Source organism: Pseudophryne corroboree (assembly GCF_028390025.1).
Source record: "Pseudophryne corroboree isolate aPseCor3 chromosome 3 unlocalized genomic scaffold, aPseCor3.hap2 SUPER_3_unloc_11, whole genome shotgun sequence".
NCBI classification, from domain to species: Eukaryota; Metazoa; Chordata; class Amphibia; order Anura; family Myobatrachidae; genus Pseudophryne; species Pseudophryne corroboree.
Genome location: NW_026967499.1, coordinates 2,844,244 through 2,868,780, shown reverse-complemented (window position 1 = coordinate 2,868,780; position 24,537 = coordinate 2,844,244). Strand labels below are relative to the sequence as shown.

The 24,537-nt window shown below is 43.7% G+C and overlaps 2 protein-coding genes across 2 annotated transcripts in view; one reads left to right on the top strand and one right to left on the bottom strand.

The window, feature by feature from the left end:
- Positions 1-24,537, bottom strand: part of LOC134983294 (oocyte zinc finger protein XlCOF7.1-like) — a 223,708-nt gene that overhangs the window by 84,879 nt on the left and 114,292 nt on the right. The window lies entirely within an intron of this gene.
- The window catches only part of LOC134983261 (zinc finger protein ZFP2-like), a 77,861-nt gene that overhangs the window by 14,622 nt on the left and 38,702 nt on the right, over positions 1-24,537 (top strand). The window contains exons 2-3 of the mRNA XM_063948985.1: positions 686-877; positions 1,464-1,542. Of these exons, the coding sequence (XP_063805055.1) occupies positions 686-877; positions 1,464-1,542 (271 nt within the window). The remainder of the gene's footprint in view (positions 1-685; positions 878-1,463; positions 1,543-24,537) is intronic.

The following is a 24,537-nucleotide window of genomic DNA, read 5'->3' as shown; positions in this document are numbered from 1 at the left end:
TAGGAAGGTTCCTGTGTTTCCTGCAGGCTGGAGTGGATAAGGGCTTATGTCTGGGATCCATTAAAGTCCAGATTTCAGTTCTTTCCATCTCCATCAAGAAAAAGTTGTCTCTCTTGCCAAAAATTCAGACCTTCTTGCAAGGGCTGCTTCATATACAACCTCCCTTTGTGCCCCCTATGGCACCTTGGGATCTAGATGTTAAGTTACGTTTTCTACAGTCCTCCTGCTTTGAACCTCTGGTGATGGTAGAAGACAAGTACCTCACGTGGAAGACGGTGATGTTACTGGCCCTGGCTTCTGCTAGGTGTGTCTCAGAATTGGGGGCCTTATCCTGTCAACTGATTACCTCCTCCCAGTCCTACCTATTTTGCACGTGCTCTCCCCATCTCACTCTCCACCTCTCTACAAAACTTCAAATGGGCTCTCAAGGCCCACTTCTTCACAAACCCCAGCCAATTGTCCTCCTAACCCTCTTATCCGCACTCAGTCTTCCGCTTCTATGTCACCCTGGTCTGTTAGCCCTATCTGCAGTAATAATACAGGGACATGACTGGGGACTTGAGGGGATCTGGGAGCGTCACAGTGACGTCACTTATATCTATAGTAATAATACAGGGACATGACTGGGGAGGTGAGGGGATCTGTCAGTATTTATAGTGATATTGATGTATCCCCCATTTTGCAGAGTTGCACAGTAGTAAAGAAGACATCTGGTGAGTGTGAGACACCCAGCAGCCATAGCCGTGTGTCACGTGGACTGAGCAGAACTAAGAGCCCCATCACAGTGCCTCCACCTCACTCACTGATACATGAGAGGCACAGTGACCAGAAGATCCTGGAACTCACCAACAAGATCATTCAGCTGCTGACTGGAGAGGTGACTGCTGGGAATGGGACATTATACAGTAACACCAGGGGACGTGTCTGGGTGATGACTGGAGAGGTGACTGCTGGGAATGGGACATTGTACAGTAACACCAGGGGATGTGTCTGGGTGATGCCTGGAGAGGTGACTGCTGGGAATGGGACATTATACAGTAACACCAGGGGACATGTCTGGGTGATGACTGGAGAGGTGACTGCTGGGAATGGGGCATTATACAGTAACACCAGGGTAAGTGTCTGGGTGATGACTGGAGAGGTGACTGCTGGGAATGGGACATTATACAGTAACACCAGGGGATGTGTCTGGGTGATGACTGGAGAGGTGACTGCTGGGAATGGGACATTATACAGTAACACCAGGGGATGTGTCTGGGTGATGACTGGAGAGGTGACTGCTGGGAATGGGACATTATACAGTAACACCAGGAGATGTGTCTGGGTGATGACTGGAGAGGTGACTGCTGGGAATGGGACATTGTACAGTAACACCAGGGGATGTGTCTGGGTGATGAATGTATCACTGTGTGTGTCCGGTTCCTATAAGGCGTCAGGAAGTCACTGTCTATGTCTCCATGCAGGAAGGGGAGTATATAGAGGAACACAGGGGTCTGTACAAGGACGTGATGATGGAGAATCACCGGCCCCTCACATCACTGGGTAAGAGGAGACTGTCATGTATTGTACAGGGGAGAGCAGGTATGGGGGCCCCTATATACACACATCATCTGATCACATTTCTCTAACGTCCTAAGTGGATGCTGGGACTCCGTAAGGACCATGGGGAATAGCGGCTCCGCAGGAGACTGGGCACAACTAAAGAAAGCTTTAGGACTACCTGGTGTGCACTGGCTCCTCCCTCCTCCAGACCTCAGTTAGAATTTTGTGCCCGGCTGAGCTGGATGCACACTAGGGGCTCTCCTGAGCTCCTAGAAAAGAAAGTATATTTTAGGTTTTTTATTTTCAGTGAGATCTGCTGGCAACAGACTCACTGCTACGAGGGACTAAGGGGAGAGAAGCGAACCTACCCGCTTGCAGCTAGCTTGGGCTTCTAGGCTACTGGACACCATTAGCTCCAGAGGGATCGAACACAGGCCCAGCCTCGGTCGTCCGGTCCCGGAGCCGCGCCGCCGTCCCCCTTGCAGAGCCAGAAGCAAGAAGACGTTCCTGGAAATCGGCGGCAGAAGACTTCGGTCTTCATCAAGGTAGCGCACAGCACTGCAGCTGTGCGCCATTGCTCCCCATGCACACCTCACACTCCGGTCACTGATGGGTGCAGGGCGCGGGGGGGGGGGGCGCCCTGGGCTGCAATATAGAGTACCTTGCTGGCAAATAACACATAATATAGTCATAGAGACTATATATGTGTAAAATACCCCTGCCAGATATACATATAGAAAAGCGGGAGAAGTCAGCGGAAAAAGGGGCGGGGCTATCTCCCTCAGCACACTGGCGCTATTTTCCCTCACAGCTCCGCTGGAAGGATCGCTCCCAGGCTCTCCCCTGCAGTTTCAAGACTACATAGGGTTAAAAAAGAGAGGGGGGGGGGCACTAAATTTAGGCGCAATATATATATATATATGCAGCTATTGGGAAAAATCACTCAGTTATAGTGTTAATCCCTGTGTTATATAGCGCTTTTGGTGTGTGCTGGCATACTCTCTCTCTCTCTGTCTCCCCAAAGGGCTTTTGTGGGGTCCTGTCCTCAGTCAGAGCATTCCCTGTGTGTGTGCGGTGTGTCGGTACGGCTGTGGCGACATGTTTGATGAGGAGGCTTATGTGGAGGCGATAAATGTGATGTCACCCCCTGCGGGGCCGACACCTGAATGGATGGTCATGTGGAAGGAATTACGTGATAGTGTCGACTCTTTACATAAAAGGTTTGACGACATAACAGATGTGGGACAGCCGGCTTCTCAGCTCGTGCCTGCCCAGGCGTCTCAAAAGCCATCACCGGCTCTAAAACGCCCGCTACATCAGATGGCAGACACAGATGTCGACACGTATACCGACTCCAGTGTCGACGACAAGGAGACTACTGTACATTCCAATAGAGCCACCCGTTATATGATTGCGGCAATGAAAAATGTCTTGCACATTGCTGATGTTACCCCAGGTACCACAAAAAAGGGTATAATGTTTGGGGAGAAAAAACTACCAGTGGTTTTTCCCCCATCTGATGAATTAAATGAAGTATGTGAAGAAGCGTGGGCTTCCCCCGATAAGAAACTGGTAATTTCTAAAAAGTTACTAATGGCGTACCCTTTCCCGCCAGAGGACAGGTTATGTTGGGAGACATCCCCTAGGGTGGATAAAGCGCTCACACGTCTATCAAAGAAGGTGGCACTGCCGTCTCCGCACACGGCCGCCCTCAAGGAACCTGCTGATAGAAAGCAGGAGGCTATACTGCAGTCTGTTTATACACACTCAGGCATTATACTGAGACCAGCTATTGCTTCGGCATGGATGTGCAGTGCTGCAGCTGCGTGGTCAGATTCCCTGTCAGAAAATATTGACACCCTAGACAGGGACACTATTCTGCTAACCATAGAGCATATAAAAGACTCAGTCTTATACATGAGAGATGCACAGAGGGAGATCTGCCGGCTGGCATCTAAAATAAGTGCATTGTCCAATTCTGCTAGGAGAGGCTTATGGACTCGGCAGTGGACAGGGGATGCAGATTCTAAAAGGCACATGGAAGTTTTGCCTTACAAGGGTGAGGAGTTGTTTGGGGATGGTCTCTCGGACCTAGTTTCCACAGCGACAGCTGGGAAATCAGCATTTTTACCCCATGTTCCCTCACAGCAAAAGAAAGCACTGTATTATCAGGTACAGTCCTTTTGGCCCCAGAAAGGCAAGCGGGTTAAAGGCGCGTCCTTTCTGCCCAGAGGCAGAGGTAGAGGGAAAAAGCTGCAAATACAGCCAGTTCCAAGGAACAAAAGTCCTCCCCCGCTTCCTCTAAGTCCACAGCATGACGCTGGGGCTCCACTGGCGGAGCCAGGTGCGGTGGGGGCCTGTCTCAAGTACTTCAGCGATCAGTGGGCTTGCTCACGGGGGGGATCCCTGGATTCTACAAGTGGTGTCTCAGGGATACAAGCTGGAATTCGAGGAGTCTCCCCCTCGCCGTTTCCTAAAATCTGCCTTGCCAACGACTCCCTTGGACAGGGAGGCAGTGCTAGAGGCAATTCACAAGCTGTATTCGCAACAGGTGATAGTCAAGGTACCTCTCCTTCAACAAGGAAGGGATTACTATTCCACAATGTTTGTGGTACCGAAACCGAACGGTTCGGTCAGACCTATTTTAAATTTGAAATCCTTGAACACGTATATAAAAAGATGCTAGTTCAAGATGGAATCGCTCAGGGCGGTTATTTCAAGCCTGGAGGAAGGGGATTACATGGTAGTAGATAAAGTCAACCTTTCTGTCAAACTTGACAGGTGGTGACACCCCTTTCTCCTAGGCCCACCCCCTTTTAATATTAAATGATAGTGTTTTATATCGCTTAATATAAAATTTGATATTAAATTTTATATAAATTGATAGTGTTCGATATTAAACCGTATTAAAAGTTAATGGCTTTGAAAAGAATGTCACATATGACACACACTTTAAAATACATCTTTTTTTTTTTTTTTTTGTAACACAAAATGTTCTTACATTCCAGCAGCTGAAACTTCATGAGTCACACATGTTACAGTTTTAAAAAGGATAATCACTAATGACCGTGGCCATTTTCTTAGAAGCACGGGATCATCACACATGGCACTAATTTAAAAGGTCATTTTAAAATGTCACAAAGGTCATTTTAAATGTCACAGAAACCCTCAGAAGTACGATGTGCAATTTGACCATGTCCATTTCTTAGACGCTCGGTTCATCACAGGTCATTTTAAATTTTAAATTGAAAAATATTTAAAAAGCTTAACTGTATATTACAACCTATGTTGCATACCTGACATATGTTACTGTGTGTTAAATAGCACTAAAAAGTTTATCTTTATTGTGGCCGATCGCTGAACTTTGATTGCAAGCAGACATGACCAGACTTGTCAGTATTACAGCGTGACATGTCCAGACCTGTATATTAGCGATAAAAGATTTACACCAAATACTGTGTATTAAACCGTTTATATCGATGCATACAAACCACATATATGTTGCATACATGACATATGTTACTGTGTGTTAAATAGCACTAAAAAGTTTATCTTTATAGTGGCCGATCGCTGAACTTTGATTGCAAGCAGACATGACCAGACTTGTCAGTATTACAGCGTGACATGTCCAGACCTGTATATTAGCGATAAAAGATTTACACCAAATACTGTGTATTAAACCGTTTATATCGATGCATACAAACCACATATATGTTGCATACATGACATATGTTACTGTGTGTTAAATAGCACTAAAAAGTTTATCTTTATAGTGGCCGATCGCTGAACTTTGATTGCAAGCAGACATGACCAGACTTGTCAGTATTACATCGTGACATGTCCAGACCTGTATATTAGCGATAAAAGATTTACACCAAATACTGTGTATTAAACCGTTTATATCGATGCATACAAACCACATATATGTTGCATACATGACATATGTTACTGTGTGTTAAATAGCACTAAAAAGTTTATCTTTATTGTGGCCGATCGCTGAACTTTGATTGCAAGCAGACATGACCAGACTTGTCAGTATTACAGCGTGACATGTCCAGACCTGTATATTAGCGATAAAAGATTTACACCAAATACTGTGTATTAAACCGTTTATATCGATGCATACAAACCACATATATGTTGCATACATGACATATGTTACTGTGTGTTAAATAGCACTAAAAAGTTTATCTTTATAGTGGCCGATCGCTGAACTTTGATTGCAAGCAGACATGACCAGACTTGTCAGTATTACAGCGTGACATGTCCAGACCTGTATATTAGCGATAAAAGATTTACACCAAATACTGTGTATTAAACCGTTTATATCGATGCATACAAACCACATATATGTTGCATACATGACATATGTTACTGTGTGTTAAATAGCACTAAAAAGTTTATCTTTATAGTGGCCGATCGCTGAACTTTGATTGCAAGCAGACATGACCAGACTTGTCAGTATTACAGCGTGACATGTCCAGACCTGTATATTAGCGATAAAAGATTTACACCAAATACTGTGTATTAAACCGTTTATATCGATGCATACAAACCACATATATGTTGCATACATGACATATGTTACTGTGTGTTAAATAGCACTAAAAAGTTTATCTTTATAGTGGCCGATCGCTGAACTTTGATTGCAAGCAGACATGACCAGACTTGTCAGTATTACAGCGTGACATGTCCAGACCTGTATATTAGCGATAAAAGATTTACACCAAATACTGTGTATTAAACCGTTTATATCGATGCATACAAACAAACCACATATATGCTGCATACATGACATATGTTACTGTGTGTTAAATAGCACTAAAAAGTTTATCTTTATTGTGGCCGATCGCTGAACTTTGATTGCAAGCAGACATGACCAGACTTGTCAGTATTACAGCGTGACATGTCCAGACCTGTATATTAGCGATAAAAGATTTACACCAAATACTGTGTATTAAATTAAACATTATTTTTTGCAAACATATGTAGAAACAGTGTATTTGGTTTTAAATTGAAAAATATTTAAAAAACATAACTGTATATTACAACCTATGTTGCATACATGACATATGTTACTGTGTGTTAAATACATAGTTGCCTACCCTCCCTCATTTTGCAGGAGACTCCCTGAAATAGCAGCAATCTCCCTCACTCCCTGAAAAGTCCATCAATCTCCCTCATTCTTGGGGGAAAAATAAATCAGATACATACATTCAAATGGGATCCTTAGTGCCATTTCCCTGCATTGGTTATAAGGCACAATGGATCCCTATGGCCACTTACAGTATATTGAACCTCTTGTAAGACACAATACACAAACAAATCCTGCAAAATATCAGTGTCTTTTCTTCAACAAGTAGATCTTACTAACTTTGGGGCTCATTTACATTTGGATGTAAGTCATTTTCATGACACGCCTCCCCGATGTAGTAGTACTCGCCCGCGCTGATAGGTGTTACTTTCACAATCTCCCTGAAATGCTTTTTCAAAAGTAGGCAAGTATGGTTAAATAGCACTAAAAAGTTTATCTTTATTGTGGTTGATCGCTGAACTTTGATTGCAAGCAGACATGACCAGACTTGTCAGTATTACAGCGTGACATGTCCAGACCTGTATATTAGCGATAAAAGATTTACACCAAATACTGTGTATTAAACCGTTTATATCGATGCATACAAACCACATATATGTTGCATACATGACATATGTTACTGTGTGTTAAATAGCACTAAAAAGTTTATCTTTATTGTGGCCGATCGCTGAACTTTGATTGCAAGCAGACATGACCAGACTTGTCAGTATTAAAGCGTGACATGTCCAGATCTGTATATTAGCGATAAAAGATTTACACCAAATACTGTGTATTAAACCGTTTATATCGATGCATACAAACCACATATATGTTGCATACATGACATATGTTACTGTGTGTTAAATAGCACTAAAAAGTTTATCTTTATTGTGGCCGATCGCTGAACTTTGATTGCAAGCAGACATGACCAGACTTGTCAGTATTACTTACAGCGTGACATGTCCAGACCTGTATATTAGCGATAAAAGATTTACACCAAATACTGTGTATTAAACCGTTTATATCGATGCATACAGACCACATATTACAGTGTATTACAGAGTATATAGCACTGTATACAGACCACATATTACAGTGTATTACAACGTGTATAACGCTGGAAGCATACCACATATTACTGTGTATTAAAGCGTTTATATCGCAGCATACAAGCCGTATGTTACAGTGTATTAAACAGTGTGTGTATTGCTGCATACATGCCATTTATTACTGTGTATTACAGAGTGTATAGCACTGTATACAGACCACATATTACAGTGTATTATACGTGTATAACGCGGCAAGCATACCATATATTACTGTGTATTACAGAGTGTATAGCACTGTATACAGACCACATATTACTGGGTATTACGTGTATAACGCTGCAAGCATACCACATATTACAGTGTATTACAGAGTGTATAGCACTGTATACAGACCACATATTACTGGGTATTACAACGTGTATAACGCTGCAAGCATACCACATATTACTGGGTATTAAACCGTTTATATAGCTGAGCACCATATATTACTGTATAAGTTACTGTGTGTTAAATAGCACTAAAAAGTTTAAACATTATTTTTTGCAAACATATGTAGAAACAGTGTATTTGGTTTTAAATTGAAAAATATTTAAAAAGCTTAACTGTATATTACAACCTATGTTGCATACATGACATATGTTACTGTGTGTTAAATAGCACTAAAAATATATTTTGCTAATGTAATACCCTTATGGGTGTATGAATTTTAAACAAATAATACTATGTGATCATGTACAATCTGACTATCTGCACCAGTATTATGTGTTCCAGAATCATAATATATATAATAAATGTATATCGTTTAAATAAGACACAGATGCATTAAATTGAATAGTAACAATACTCTTATGTTATGTTGGTAATAATGTAACGGGCTATTTTAACATAACAGATCCTATTTAGGAATATGATGACATGATATGCCTAGTGACCCAAGTTATTAAAACTTTTTACTGTAAATATAATGTTTGTGCATGCATACGCCATGAGATATGTACTTCTATTAAGCACAAACAAGCATATTGGCATTCTACTCTGACATTTAGGGTAAAAGATTAGAATGGATCAAGGTAACATAGCGTAAGGACAGACATAGGTTCAGCGGCCTCTTTGACAATCCATGTTATGGATATGAAGTAAAACCACCATTAATAAGCATTAAAAAGGAAACCATCCTAAAATTTTGGTATAATTTTTAAACAAATAATACTATGTGATCATGTGCAATCTGACTATCTGCGCCAGTATTATGTGTTCCAGAATCATAATATATATGATAAATATATAGCGTTTAAATAAGATACCGCATTCTCACACTGACATACATATGAAAACCGATAATAAGCAGTTCCGGCTACTGTAATCCTTTACATGATGATTTTGGTATATACACATATACTACAGGTCACTACAAAGATATGAATCATGATATATAAGATCACTAAACAAAACAAGAGATCTGTAATGATTTCTGACTAACTAGTTAACTCAGTATACAGTAATCATATAGGTCCCTGTGTCATATAGATATGCGCTTGGCATAAATATTTCCACACGTTCCTAAATCTAAGATGTTTCATGCATGTTGTAACACTAAATATTGCAAATAGAATATCAACATGACAGATGATACAACTGAATTTATCATCTTAGATTTAGGAACGTGTGGAAATATTTATGCCAAGCGCATATCTATATGACACAGGGACCTATATGATTACTGTATACTGAGTTAACTAGTTAGTCAGAAATCATTACAGATCTCTTGTTTTGTTTAGTGATCTTATATATCATGATTCATATCTTTGTAGTGACCTGTAGTATATGTGTATATACCAAAATCATCATGTAAAGGATTACAGTAGCCGGAACTGCTTATTATCGGTTTTCATATGTATGTCAGTGTGAGAATGCGGTATCTTATTTAAACGCTATATATTTATCATATATATTATGATTCTGGAACACATAATACTGGCGCAGATAGTCAGATTGCACATGATCACATAGTATTATTTGTTTAAAAATTATACCAAAATTTTAGGATGGTTTCCTTTTTAATGCTTATTAATGGTGGTTTTACTTCATATCCATAACATGGATTGTCAAAGAGGCCGCTGAACCTATGTCTGTCCTTACGCTATGTTACCTTGATCCATTCTAATCTTTTACCCTAAATGTCAGAGTAGAATGCCAATATGCTTGTTTGTGCTTAATAGAAGTACATATCTCATGGCGTATGCATGCACAAACATTATATTTACAGTAAAAAGTTTTAATAACTTGGGTCACTAGGCATATCATGTCATCATATTCCTAAATAGGATCTGTTATGTTAAAATAGCCCGTTACATTATTACCAACATAACATAAGAGTATTGTTACTATTCAATTTAATGCATCTGTGTCTTATTTAAACGATATACATTTATTATATATATTATGATTCTGGAACACATAATACTGGTGCAGATAGTCAGATTGTACATGATCACATAGTATTATTTGTTTAAAATTCATACACCCATAAGGGTATTACATTAGCAAAATATATTTTTAGTGCTATTTAACACACAGTAACATATGTCATGTATGCAACATAGGTTGTAATATACAGTTAAGCTTTTTAAATATTTTTCAATTTAAAACCAAATACACTGTTTCTACATATGTTTGCAAAAAATAATGTTTAAACTTTTTAGTGCTATTTAACACACAGTAACTTATACAGTAATATATGGTGCTCAGCTATATAAACGGTTTAATACCCAGTAATATGTGGTATGCTTGCAGCGTTATACACGTTGTAATACCCAGTAATATGTGGTCTGTATACAGTGCTATACACTCTGTAATACACTGTAATATGTGGTATGCTTGCAGCGTTATACACGTAATACCCAGTAATATGTGGTCTGTATACAGTGCTATACACTCTGTAATACACAGTAATATATGGTATGCTTGCCGCGTTATACACGTATAATACACTGTAATATGTGGTCTGTATACAGTGCTATACACTCTGTAATACACAGTAATAAATGGCATGTATGCAGCAATACACACACTGTTTAATACACTGTAACATACGGCTTGTATGCTGCGATATAAACGCTTTAATACACAGTAATATGTGGTATGCTTCCAGCGTTATACACGTTGTAATACACTGTAATATGTGGTCTGTATACAGTGCTATATACTCTGTAATACACTGTAATATGTGGTCTGTATGCATCGATATAAACGGTTTAATACACAGTATTTGGTGTAAATCTTTTATCGCTAATATACAGGTCTGGACATGTCACGCTGTAAGTAATACTGACAAGTCTGGTCATGTCTGCTTGCAATCAAAGTTCAGCGATCGGCCACAATAAAGATAAACTTTTTAGTGCTATTTAACACACAGTAACATATGTCATGTATGCAACATATATGTGGTTTGTATGCATCGATATAAACGGTTTAATACACAGTATTTGGTGTAAATCTTTTATCGCTAATATACAGATCTGGACATGTCACGCTTTAATACTGACAAGTCTGGTCATGTCTGCTTGCAATCAAAGTTCAGCGATCGGCCACAATAAAGATAAACTTTTTAGTGCTATTTAACACACAGTAACATATGTCATGTATGCAACATATATGTGGTTTGTATGCATCGATATAAACGGTTTAATACACAGTATTTGGTGTAAATCTTTTATCGCTAATATACAGGTCTGGACATGTCACGCTGTAATACTGACAAGTCTGGTCATGTCTGCTTGCAATCAAAGTTCAGCGATCAACCACAATAAAGATAAACTTTTTAGTGCTATTTAACCATACTTGCCTACTTTTGAAAAAGCATTTCAGGGAGATTGTGAAAGTAACACCTATCAGCGTGGGCGAGTACTACTACATCGGGGAGGCGTGTCATGAAAATGACTTACATCCAAATGTAAATGAGCCCCAAAGTTAGTAAGATCTACTTGTTGAAGAAAAGACACTGATATTTTGCAGGATTTGTTTGTGTATTGTGTCTTACAAGAGGTTCAATATACTGTAAGTGGCCATAGGGATCCATTGTGCCTTATAACCAATGCAGGGAAATGGCACTAAGGATCCCATTTGAATGTATGTATCTGATTTATTTTTCCCCCAAGAATGAGGGAGATTGATGGACTTTTCAGGGAGTGAGGGAGATTGCTGCTATTTCAGGGAGTCTCCTGCAAAATGAGGGAGGGTAGGCAACTATGTATTTAACACACAGTAACATATGTCATGTATGCAACATAGGTTGTAATATACAGTTATGTTTTTTAAATATTTTTCAATTTAAAACCAAATACACTGTTTCTACATATGTTTGCAAAAAATAATGTTTAATTTAATACACAGTATTTGGTGTAAATCTTTTATCGCTAATATACAGGTCTGGACATGTCACGCTGTAATACTGACAAGTCTGGTCATGTCTGCTTGCAATCAAAGTTCAGCGATCGGCCACAATAAAGATAAACTTTTTAGTGCTATTTAACACACAGTAACATATGTCATGTATGCAGCATATATGTGGTTTGTTTGTATGCATCGATATAAACGGTTTAATACACAGTATTTGGTGTAAATCTTTTATCGCTAATATACAGGTCTGGACATGTCACGCTGTAATACTGACAAGTCTGGTCATGTCTGCTTGCAATCAAAGTTCAGCGATCGGCCACAATAAAGATAAACTTTTTAGTGCTATTTAACACACAGTAACATATGTCATGTATGCAACATATATGTGGTTTGTATGCATCGATATAAACGGTTTAATACACAGTATTTGGTGTAAATCTTTTATCGCTAATATACAGGTCTGGACATGTCACGCTGTAATACTGACAAGTCTGGTCATGTCTGCTTGCAATCAAAGTTCAGCGATCGGCCACAATAAAGATAAACTTTTTAGTGCTATTTAACACACAGTAACATATGTCATGTATGCAACATATATGTGGTTTGTATGCATCGATATAAACGGTTTAATACACAGTATTTGGTGTAAATCTTTTATCGCTAATATACAGGTCTGGACATGTCACGCTGTAATACTGACAAGTCTGGTCATGTCTGCTTGCAATCAAAGTTCAGCGATCGGCCACAATAAAGATAAACTTTTTAGTGCTATTTAACACACAGTAACATATGTCAGGTATGCAACATAGGTTGTAATATACAGTTAAGCTTTTTAAATATTTTTCAATTTAAAATTTAAAATGACCTGTGATGAACCGAGCGTCTAAGAAATGGACATGGTCAAATTGCACATCGTACTTCTGAGGGTTTCTGTGACATTTAAAATGACCTTTGTGACATTTTAAAATGACCTTTTAAATTAGTGCCATGTGTGATGATCCCGTGCTTCTAAGAAAATGGCCACGGTCATTAGTGATTATCCTTTTTAAAACTGTAACATGTGTGACTCATGAAGTTTCAGCTGCTGGAATGTAAGAACATTTTGTGTTACAAAAAAAAAAAAAAAAAGATGTATTTTAAAGTGTGTGTCATATGTGACATTCTTTTCAAAGCCATTAACTTTTAATACGGTTTAATATCGAACACTATCAATTTATATAAAATTTAATATCAAATTTTATATTAAGCGATATAAAACACTATCATTTAATATTAAAAGGGGGTGGGCCTAGGAGAAAGGGGTGTCACCACCTGTCAAGTTTGACAGAAAGGTTGACTTTATCTACTCATGGTATCACTGGACATCAAGGATGCTTACCTGCATGTCCCCATTTACCCTCCTCACCAGGAGTACCTCAGATTTGTGGTACAGGACTGTCATTACCAATTCCAGACGTTGCCGTTTGGTCTGTCCACGGCACCGAGGGTATTTACCAAGGTAATGGCCGAAATGATGATACTCCTTAAAAAAAAAAAGGAGTTATAATTATCCCGTACTTGGACGATCTCCTTATAAAGGCGAGGTCCAGGGAACAGTTGCTGTTATGCACACCAGTGCCTGCAGGAATGTACTGGTGTCTGAACTGTTATGCACACCAGTGCCTGCAGGAATGTACTGGTGTTTGAACTGTTGTTAGGGTCTCCTGCCCTGTGCTGCCACGTCGTCATGGCAACCGGGAGACAAGTGCTAGTGGAGTAACCTGAGCGCAGCTGATACTCCGGTTCGGGTCTTTTGCTGTGCAGTGGTTATAGGCTCTGTGCACGGCAGGGGATCCGATGCTGGTTTTTGTGCTCACAGTCTGTGAGGTCTGAGTGGGGCGTGGACAGCACCTGCTTTATAAGGCCTCTTTTCAGGGTAAGCAGATGCTGCTGAATCTTTGTTGGTTAGTCAGTTCATGAAAGTTAGCCAGTACTGTGTAGCTTTGTATTTGTTTGTTGCTTACTGCAAATAGGCCTGGGGATTTGGTGTTACACTCTGCCAATCCAGACCTAGCAGTAAGACTGGAGTCAGTCGTTTAGCTTGCTGGGGTTCTGTTACTACTCTGTGAACTTAGCAAGTTTGCGGCTGTATTCTAAGACTTGCCTGTCTAATCCTGTCTCACTGTGCTAGGTGTCAGGGGTCAGTTTGGTGGCAGTAAGCTAAAACCTGTGCACTGCAAGTGAGAATTAGGATTGGGGAGACTCTCCTTGTGTCTATCATTCCATCTCTGACCAAGGAGTTTACTGCCACATCCGTTGGTAACCCTTTAGGGTTTTGCTGTTGCCCTTAGCAACAGCATTTCGGGTTCTCTACGTATTAAAACACAACATCTTGCTTTTTCCACCTGAGCAGTTCTAATACAAGGGAGATACCCAGTTCCTTAGCCTCTGGGCTTCTCTGTTCACTTTGTGTGTATTTTGTTACCCTATCACCTTCTGTGTACGTTATGTCATATTCCCCAGTTTGTCTGTGAGTCCATTTGTTTTGCATAACAGTTCAAACACCAGTACATTCCTGCAGACAATGGAGTGCATAACAGTTCTGACACCAGTACTTTCCTGCAGGCACTGGTGTGCATAACATATTCAGCAGCCCAATACTCCTGTTGAAATTTTGTGGGAATATGGAGCATACCCCTCAAAATACGTTGCAACAGGTGGTCGATCAGGTGCAGGTCCTGACTCGACAATTTAATGATTTGTCCATTAAAATGCACACCTCCCAGGCTGCTGGCGGAGCTCCCGCAGCAGCAGCACCTGCAGGGGTTAAGGAGCCGAAAGTAAATCTCCCGGATCGTTTTTCTGGAGATCGCTCGCAGTTCTTTTGTTTCAAGGAGAGCTGCAAGCTATACTTCCGGCTTAGGCCTCAGTCTTCTGGGTCGGAGATTCAGCGGGTGGGCATAGTGATTTCCTTGCTACAAGGAGACCCACAGGTCTGGGCATATGGGTTGCAGCCTGACTGTCCATCGCTTAAAAGTGTTGATGCTTTTTTTACGGCACTGGGCATGTTGTATGATGACCCTGACAAGACGGCCTCAGCCGAGGCTCAGATTTCGATCCTTAAGCAAGGGCGAAGGCCAGTTGAGGTTTACTGTACGGAGTTTCGGAGGTTGGCCCATGATACCCAGTGGAATGACCCAGCCCTGAGACACCAGTACCGAAGAGGTCTTTCTAACCAGATAAAGGACCAACTGGTACAATATCCCTTGCCTGATAGCTTGGATCAGCTCATGCAGTTATCCATCCGGGTGGATAGACGGCTGAGAGAGCGTAGGCTTGAAAGGGAGACTGAGATTTCCTTCCTTCCCAAGGGAACCTCAGACTCTGAGGAATTTTCTGAGGAGCCTATGCAGATTGGGGCTACCCGCCTCTCCTCGCGTGAGAAGACGCGGAGGAGACAGTAGGGGTTGTGTTTGTACTGTGGGAATAAAGGTCATGTGGTAGTATCATGCCCAGAAAAGCCGGAAAACTTCAGGGCCTGAGGGTGATGGGAAATATCCTGTCAGGCCAGAAGTCAGAATTTCCCAAGAAGACTTTTATCATTCCGGTGACCTTGAAGATCCTCGGTCAAACTGTCAAGATTGAGGCCTTTGTGGACAGTGGGGCCGACGGGGTTTTTATGGACCGCCAATTCGCCCTGAAACACTCTGTTCCCTTAGTACCCTTGGCATCGGAAATTGAGATTTGTGGGTTAAACGGGGAACCATTATCCCAAGGTAAAATTACCTCTTGCACTAGCCAGATTTCTTTGTTTATTGGAGCCACACACTCTGAAAAATTGTCCTGTTATGTGACTGTCTGTACTTTTGTCCCATTGGTGTTGGGGTTACCCTGGTTAAGGGCCCACAATCCTCAATTTGACTGGGTCTCTGGGGAGATTCTTAGTTGGGGTACTGATTGTTTCAGGAGTTGCTTGAGCCTTCCAGTCAGGCTCTCGCAGCTAAGTTTGCCAGGATTGCCAGGGTGTTATGCAGATTTTGAGGACGTGTTCTCCAAAAAAGTTGCAGAAGTACTACCTCCCAATCGCCCCTATGACTGTGCCATTGATTTGTTGCCAAATGCTAAGCTTCCCAAGAGCAGGTTGTACTCCCTGTCACGTCCTGAGGCTCAGGCTATGGCAGAGTACATTCAGGAGAACTTGGCAAAGGGATTTATCAGACCTTCACAGTCTCCAGTTGGGTCGGGGTTCTTCTTCGTGGGTAAAAAGGACGGTTCGTTGCGACCCTGCATCGACTTCAGGGAATTGAACCGTATCACGATTAAAAACTCATACCCACTGCCTCTCATTTCGGTCTTGTTTGACCAGCTTCGTACTGCCACCATTTTTTCTAAGATTGACCTACGCGGTGCGTACAATCTAATCCGAATAAGAGAGGGGGATGAATGGAAGACTGCCTTTAATACCCACTCAGGGCATTATGAATATTTGGTGATGCCTTTTGGGCTCTGTAATGCCCCGGCAGTCTTCCAGGATTTAATGAATGATGTGCTCAGGGAATATTTGGATAGATTCTTAGTTGTATACTTAGATGACATCCTAATCTTCTCCCATTCCCTGGAGGAACATCGGAAGCATGTACGCTTAGTCCTCCAGAAACTCAGAGACCACCGGCTTGGGGCGAAGCTGGAGAAGTGCGAATTTGAAGTTTAGCAAATCGCATTTCTAGGATATATTATCTCCCCAGAAGGTTTCCAAATGGAGGGTTCCAAGGTACAGGCAGTCCTGGATTGGGTGCAGCCCACTAGTTTGAAGGCGCTTCAGCGTTTCCTGGGCTTTGCAAATTTTTATAGACGATTTATCGCTGGATTTTCGTCTATAGTGGCGCCCTTGGTGGCACTCACTAAGAAAGGGGCGGATGTTGCTCACTGGTCTGGTGAGGCTAAAGCGGCTTTTGCCCGTCTCAAAAGGGCATTTGTTTCGGCCAAGGTGCTGCGACACCCAGATCCAGAGCGTCCTTTTGTGGTGGAGGTGGATGCCTCTGAGATGGGTATTGGGGCAGTGCTTTCTCAGATGGGAGTGTCTGATAATCGCCTTCATCCCTGTGCTTACTTTTCCCGTAAATTTTCGCCTGCCGAGATGAATTATGACGTGGGTAACCGGGAATTGTTGGCTATTAAGGATGCACTCGAGGAGTGGAGACACTGGCTTGAGGGGGCTAAGTTTGTGGTCTCAATTCTCACTGACCATAAGAATCTGGCATATTTAGAGTCAGCAAAGCGTCTCAATGCCAGGCAGGCACGATGGGCTTTGTTTTTTGCTCGCTTTAATTTTTTGATAACATATCGCCCTGGGTCAAAAAACATCAAGGCTGATGCGCTCTCGCGGAGTTTTGCTCCAATCCAGGAGACCACCGAGGAGCCGTTGCCCATTGTTTCCCCATCATGTATTAAAGTGGGCATTACCCAGGACCTCTTATCATTAGTCCTTAGAGCACAGGAGCAGGCTCCTCCAGACCTTCCGGTAGGTCTTTTGTTTGTGCCTCCTAGGTTAAGACAGCGAGTGTTCCTGGAATTCCATGCCAAGAAGTCGGCAGGTCACCCGGGTATTGCCAGAACTCGGGAGTTGCTATCTAGGGCGGTGTGGTGGCCCTCGGTGGCTAAGGATGTGGATCAGTGGGTTCGGGCATGTGACATCTGTGCCCGAAATAAGACTCCTAGAGGGGTTCCTGTTGGCCCATTACATCCACTTTCTATCCCATCTAAGCCATGGACCCACATTTCAATGGATTTTGTGGTGGGCTTGCCCAAATCCTCGGGGATGACAGCCATCTGGGTTGTCGTTGACAGGTTTTCGAAGATGGCGCACTTCGTTCCACTGGTTGGGCTGCCATCGGCCAGACGCCTGTCTGAATTATTTATGCTGCATGTTGTGCGTCTCCATGGGTTGCCACTTGATGTGGTCTCTGACCGCGGATCCCAGTTTGTGGCCAAATTCTGGAGGGCATTTTGTTCCGATCTCCAGATTTCTGTCAGCTTGTCGTCAGGCTACCATCCGCAGTCTAATGGGCAGACTGAAAGGGTGAACCAGTCCTTGGAGCAGTTCCTCAGGTGTTATGTCTCCAAGTGTCAGACTGACTGGGTTGCTCATCTGTCCATGGCGGAGTTTGCCTATAACAACGCGGCTCACTCTGCTACAGGGATCTCTCCCTTCCTTTGTGTGTATGGGCATCATCCTAAGGCCAATTCTTTTGACCCCCTGGACTCCACGCCTGGTGGTTCCTCTGTGGTTTCGGTCCTTAGAGGTATTTGGCGGAAAGTGAAGAAAGCCCTTCTGTCTGTGTCATTAGTGACCAAAAGGGTTTTTGATAAGCGGAAAAGACCCTGCAGCTTCAAATTAGGAGACTTCGTCTGGTTGTCTACCAAGAATTTGAAGTTGAGACAGCCATCTCATAAGTTAGGGCCCCGGTTCATCGGCCCTTATAAGATCACCAGGGTTATCAATCCGGTGGCATTTCAGTTAGATCTGCCCCGTTCTTTGGGTATCAATAAAACATTTCATTGTTCCCTTTTAAAACGGGCGATTAGTAATCCTTCTTCCAGTGGAAGACCTTCCCCTCTGCTGGTACGTGGCCAGAGGGAGTTTGTTGTTGAAAGGATTCTTGACTCCAAGGTGGTTCGGGGTCGGCTGTCATTTTTGGTGCACTGGAAGGGGTATGGCCCGGAGGAGCGGTCGTGGGTGCGCAGTTGTGATCTTCATGCCCCCAGACTGATACGCTCTTTCTTCTCGCAGTTCCCCGATAAACCCGGTGGTAGGGGTTCTTTGACCCCTCGTCAGAGGGGGGGTACTGTTAGGGTCTCCTGCCCTGTGCTGCCACGTCGTCATGGCAACCGGGAGACAAGTGCTAGTGAAGTAACCTGAGCGCAGCTGATAATCCGGTTCGGGTCTTTTGCTGTGCAGTGGTTATAGGCTCTGTGCACGGCAGGGGATCCGGTGCTGGTTTTTGTGCTCACAGTCTGTGAGGTCTGAGTGGGGCGTGGACAGCACCTGCTTTATAAGGCCTCTTTTCAGGGTAAGCAGATGCTGCTGAATCTTTGTTGGTTAGTCAGTTCATGAAAGTTAGCCAGTACTGTGTAGCTTTGTATTTGTTTGTTGCTTACTGCAAATAGGCCTGGGGATTTGGTATTACACTCTGCCAATCCAGACCTAGCAGTAAGACTGGAGTCAGTCGTTTAGCTTGCTGGGGTTCTGTTACTACTCTGTGAACTTAGCAAGTTTGCGGCTGTATTCTAAGACTTGCCTGTCTAATCCTGTCTCACTGTGCTAGGTGTCAGGGGTCAGTTTGGTGGCAGTAAGCTAAAACCTGTGCACTGCAAGTGAGAATTAGGATTGGGGAGACTCTCCTTGTGTCTATCATTCCATCTCTGACCAAGGAGTTTACTGCCACATCCGTTGGTAACCCTTTAGGGTTTTGCTGTTGCCCTTAGCAACAGCATTTCGGGTTCTCTACGTATTAAAACACAACATCTTGCTTTTCCCATCTGAGCAGTTCTAATACAAGGGAGATACCCAGTCCCTTAGCCTCTGGGCTTCTCTGTTCACTTTGTGTGTATTTTGTTACCCTATCACCTTCTGTGTACGTTATGTCATATTCCCCAGTTTGTCTGTGAGTCCATTTGTTTTGCATAACAGTTCAAACACCAGTACATTCCTGCAGACACTGGAGTGCATAACAATTCTGACACCAGTACTTTCCTGCAGGCACTGGTGTGCATAACAACTGTTATGCACACCAGTGCCTGCAGGAATGTACTGGTGTCTGAACGGATAGGGATGCAAAACAAATGAACTCACAGACAGACTGGGGAATATGACATTACGTACACAGAAGGTGATAGGGTAACAAAATAAACACAAAGTGAACAGAGAAGCCCAGAGGCTAAGAAACTGGGTGTCTCCCTAGTATTAGTAATGCTCAGATGGAAAAAGCAAGATGTTGTGTTTTAATACGTAGAGAACCCGAAATGCTGTTGCTAAGGGCAACAGCAAAACCCTAAAGGGTTACCAACGGGTGTGGCAGTAAACTCCTTGGTCAGAGATGGAATGATAGACACAAGGAGAGTCTCCCCAATCCTAATCCTCACTTGCAGTGTACAGGTTCAGCTTACTGCCACTAAACTGACACCTGAACACCTTGCACAGTGAGACAGGATTTAGGCAAGCAAATCTGAGAATACAGCCGCAAACTTGCTAAGTTCACAGAGTAGCAAAAGAACCCCAGCAAGTTAAACGACTGACTCCAGTCTTACTGCTAGGTCTGGATTGGCAGAGTGTAATACCAAATCCCCAGGCCTATTTGCAGTAAACAACAACAAATACAAAGCTACACAGTACTGGCTAACTTTCAGGAACTGACTAACCAACAAAGATTCAGCAGCATCTGCTTAACCTGAGAAGAGGCCTTATATAGCAGGTGCTGTCCACGCCCCACTCAGACCTCACAGACAGTGAGCACAAAAACCAGCACCGGATCCCCTGCCGTGCACAGAGCCTGTAACCACTGCACAGCAAAAAACCCGAACCGGAGTATCAGCTGCGCTCAGGTTACTCTGCTAACACTTGTCTCCCGGTTGCCTTGACGACGTGGCAGCACAGGGCAGGAGACCCTAACAGTACCCCCCCTCTGACGAGGTGTCAAAGAACCCCTACCACCGGGTTTATCGGGGAACTGCGAGAAGAAAGAGCGTATCAGTCTGGGGGCATGAAGATCACAACTGCGCACCCACGACCGCTCCTCCGGGCCATACCCCTTCCAGTGCACCAAAAATGACAGCCGACCCCGAACCATCTTGGAGTCAAGAATCCTTTCAACAACAAACTCCCTCTGGCCACGTATCAGAAGAGGGGAAGGTCTTCCACTGGAAGAAGGATTACTAATCGCCCGTTTTAAAAGGGAACAATGAAATGTTTTATTGATACCCAAAGAACGGGGCAGATCTAACTGAAATGCCACCGGATTGATAACCCTGGTGATCTTATAAGGGCCGATGAACCGGGGGCCTAACTTATGAGATGGCTGTCTCAACTTCAAATTCTTGGTAGACAACCAGACGAAGTCTCCTAATTTGAAGCTGCAGGGTCTTTTCCGCTTGTCAAAAACCCTTTTGGTCACTAATGACACAGACACAAGGGCTTTCTTCACTTTCCTCCAAATACCTCTAAGGACCGAAACCACAGAGGAACCACCAGGCGTGGAGTCCAGGGGGTCAAAAGAATTGGCCTTAGGATGATGCCCATACACACAAAGGAAGGGAGAGATCCCTGTAGCAGAGTGAGCCTCGTTGTTATAGGCAAACTCCGCCATGGACAGATGAGCAACCCAGTCAGTCTGACACTTGGAGACATAACACCTGAGGAACTGCTCCAAGGACTGGTTCACCCTTTCAGTCTGCCCATTAGACTGCGGATGGTAGCCTGACGACAAGCTGACAGAAATCTGGAGATCGGAACAAAATACCCTCCAGAATTTGGCCACAAACTGGGATCCGCGGTCAGAGACCACATCAAGTGGCAACCCGTGGAGACGCACAACATGCAGCATAAATAATTCAGACAGGCGTCTGGCCGATGGCAGCCCAACCAGTGGAACGAAGTGCGCCATCTTCGAAAACCTGTCAACGACAACCCAGATGGCTGTCATCCCCGAGGATTTGGGCAAGTCCACCACAAAATCCATTGAAATGTGGGTCCATGGCTTACATGGGATAGAGAGTGGATGTAATGGGCCAACAAGAACCCCTCTAGGAGTCTTATTTCGGGCACAGATGTCACATGCCCGAACCCACTGATACACATCCTTAGCCACCGAGGGCCACCACACCGCCCTAGATAGCAACTCCCGAGTTCTGGCAATACCCGTGTGACCTGCCGACTTCTTGGCATGGAATTCCAGGAACACTCGCTGTCTTAACCTAGGAGGCACAAACAAAAGACCTACCGGAAGGTCTGGAGGAGCCTGCTCCTGTGCTCTAAGGACTAATGATAAGAGGTCCTGGGTAATGCCCACTTTAATACATGATGGGGACACAATGGGCAACGGCTCCTCGGTGGTCTCCTGGATTGGAGCAAAACTCTGCGAGAGCGCATCAGCCTTGATGTTTTTTGACCCAGGGCGATATGTTATCAAAAAATTAAAGCGAGCAAAAAACAAAGCCCATTGTGCCTGCCTGGCATTGAGACGCTTCGCTGACACTAAATATGCCAGATTCTTATGGTCGGTGAGAATTGAGACCACAAACTTAGCCCCCTCAAGCCAGTGTCTCCACTCCTCGAGTGCATCCTTAATAGCCAACAATTCCCGGTTACCCACGTCATAATTCATCTCGGCAGGCGAAAATTTACAGGAAAAGTAAGCACAGGGATGAAGGCGATTATCAGACACTCCCATCTGAGAGAGCACTGCCCCAATACCCATCTCAGAGGCATCCACCTCCACCACAAAAGGACGCTCTGGATCTGGGTGTCGCAGTACCTTGGCCGATACAAATGCCCTTTTGAGACGGGCAAAAGCCGCTTTAGCCTCAAAAGACCAGTGAGCAACATCCGCTCCTTTCTTAGTGAGTGCCACCAAGGGCGCCACTATAGACGAAAATCCAGCGATAAATCGTCTATAAAAATTCGCAAAGCCCAGGAAACGCTGAAGCGCCTTCAAACTAGTGGGCTGCACCCAATCCAGGACTGCCTGTACCTTGGAACCCTCCATTTGGAAACCTTCTGGGGAGATAATATATCCTAGAAATGCGATTTGCTGAACTTCAAATTCGCACTTCTCCAGCTTCGCCCCAAGCCGGTGGTCTCTGAGTTTCTGGAGGACTAAGCGTACATGCTTCCGATGTTCCTCCAGGGAATGGGAGAAGATTAGGATGTCATCTAAGTATACAACTAAGAATCTATCCAAATATTCCCTGAGCACATCATTCATGAAATCCTGGAAGACTGCCGGGGCATTACAGAGCCCAAAAGGCATCACCAAATATTCATAATGCCCTGAGTGGGTATTAAAGGCAGTCTTCCATTCATCCCCCTCTCTTATTCGGATTAGATTGTACGCACCGCGTAGGTCAATCTTAGAAAAAATGGTGGCAGTACGAAGCTGGTCAAACAAGACCGAAATGAGAGGCAGTGGGTATGAGTTTTTAATCGTGATACGGTTCAATTCCCTGAAGTCGATGCAGGGTCGCAACGAACCGTCCTTTTTACCCACGAAGAAGAACCCCGACCCAACTGGAGACTGTGAAGGTCTGATAAATCCCTTAGCCAAGTTCTCCTGAATGTACTCTGCCATAGCCTGAGTCTCAGGACGTGACAGGGAGTACAACCTGCTCTTGGGAAGCTTAGCATTTGGCAACAAATCAATGGCACAGTCATAGGGGCGATGGGGAGGTAGTACCTCTGCAACTTGTTTGGAGAACACGTCCGCAAAATCTGCATAACACCCTGGCAATCCTGGCAAACTTAGCTGCGAGAGCCTGACTGGAAGGCTCAAGCAACTCCTGAAACAATCAGTACCCCAACTAAGAATCTCCCCAGAGACCCAGTCAAATTGAGGATTGTGGGCCCTTAACCAGGGTAACCCCAACACCAATGGGGCAAAAGTACAGACAGTCACATAAAAGGACAATTTTTCAGTGTGTGTGGCTCCAATAAACAAAGAAATCTGGCTAGTGCAAGAGGTAATTTTACCTTGGGATAATGGTTCCCCGTTTAACCCACATCTCAATTTCCGATGCCAAGGGTACTAAGGGAACAGAGTGTTTCAGGGCGAATTGGCGGTCCATAAAAACCCAGTCGGCCCCACTGTCCACAAAGGCCTCAGTCTTGACAGTTTGACCGAGGATCTTCAAGGTCACCGGAATGATAAAAGTCTTCTTGGGAAATTCTGACTTCTGGCCTGACAGGATATTTCCCATCACCCTCAGGCCCTGAAGTTTTCCGGCTTTTCTGGGCATGATACTACCACATGACCTTTATTCCCACAGTACAAACACAACCCCTGCTGTCTCCTCCGCGTCTTCTCACGCGAGGAGAGGCGGGTAGCCCCAATCTGCATAGGCTCCTCGGAAAATTCCTTAGAGTCTGAGGTTCCCTTGGGAAAGAAGGAAACCTCGGTCTCCCTTTCAAGCCTACGCTCTCTCAGCCGTCTATCCACCCGGATGGATAACTGCATGAGCTGATCCAAGCTATCAGGCAAGGGATATTGTACCAGTTGGTCTTTTATCTGGTTAGAAAGACCTCTTCGGTACTGGTGTCTCAGGGCTGGGTCATTCCACTGGGTATCATGGGCCAACCTCCAAAACTCTGTACAGTAAACCTCAACTGGCCTTCGCCCTTGCTTAAGGATCGAAATCTTAGCCTCGGCTGAGGCCGTCTTGTCAGGGTCATCATACAACATGCCCAGGGCCGTAAAAAAAGCATCAACACTTTTAAGCGACGGACAG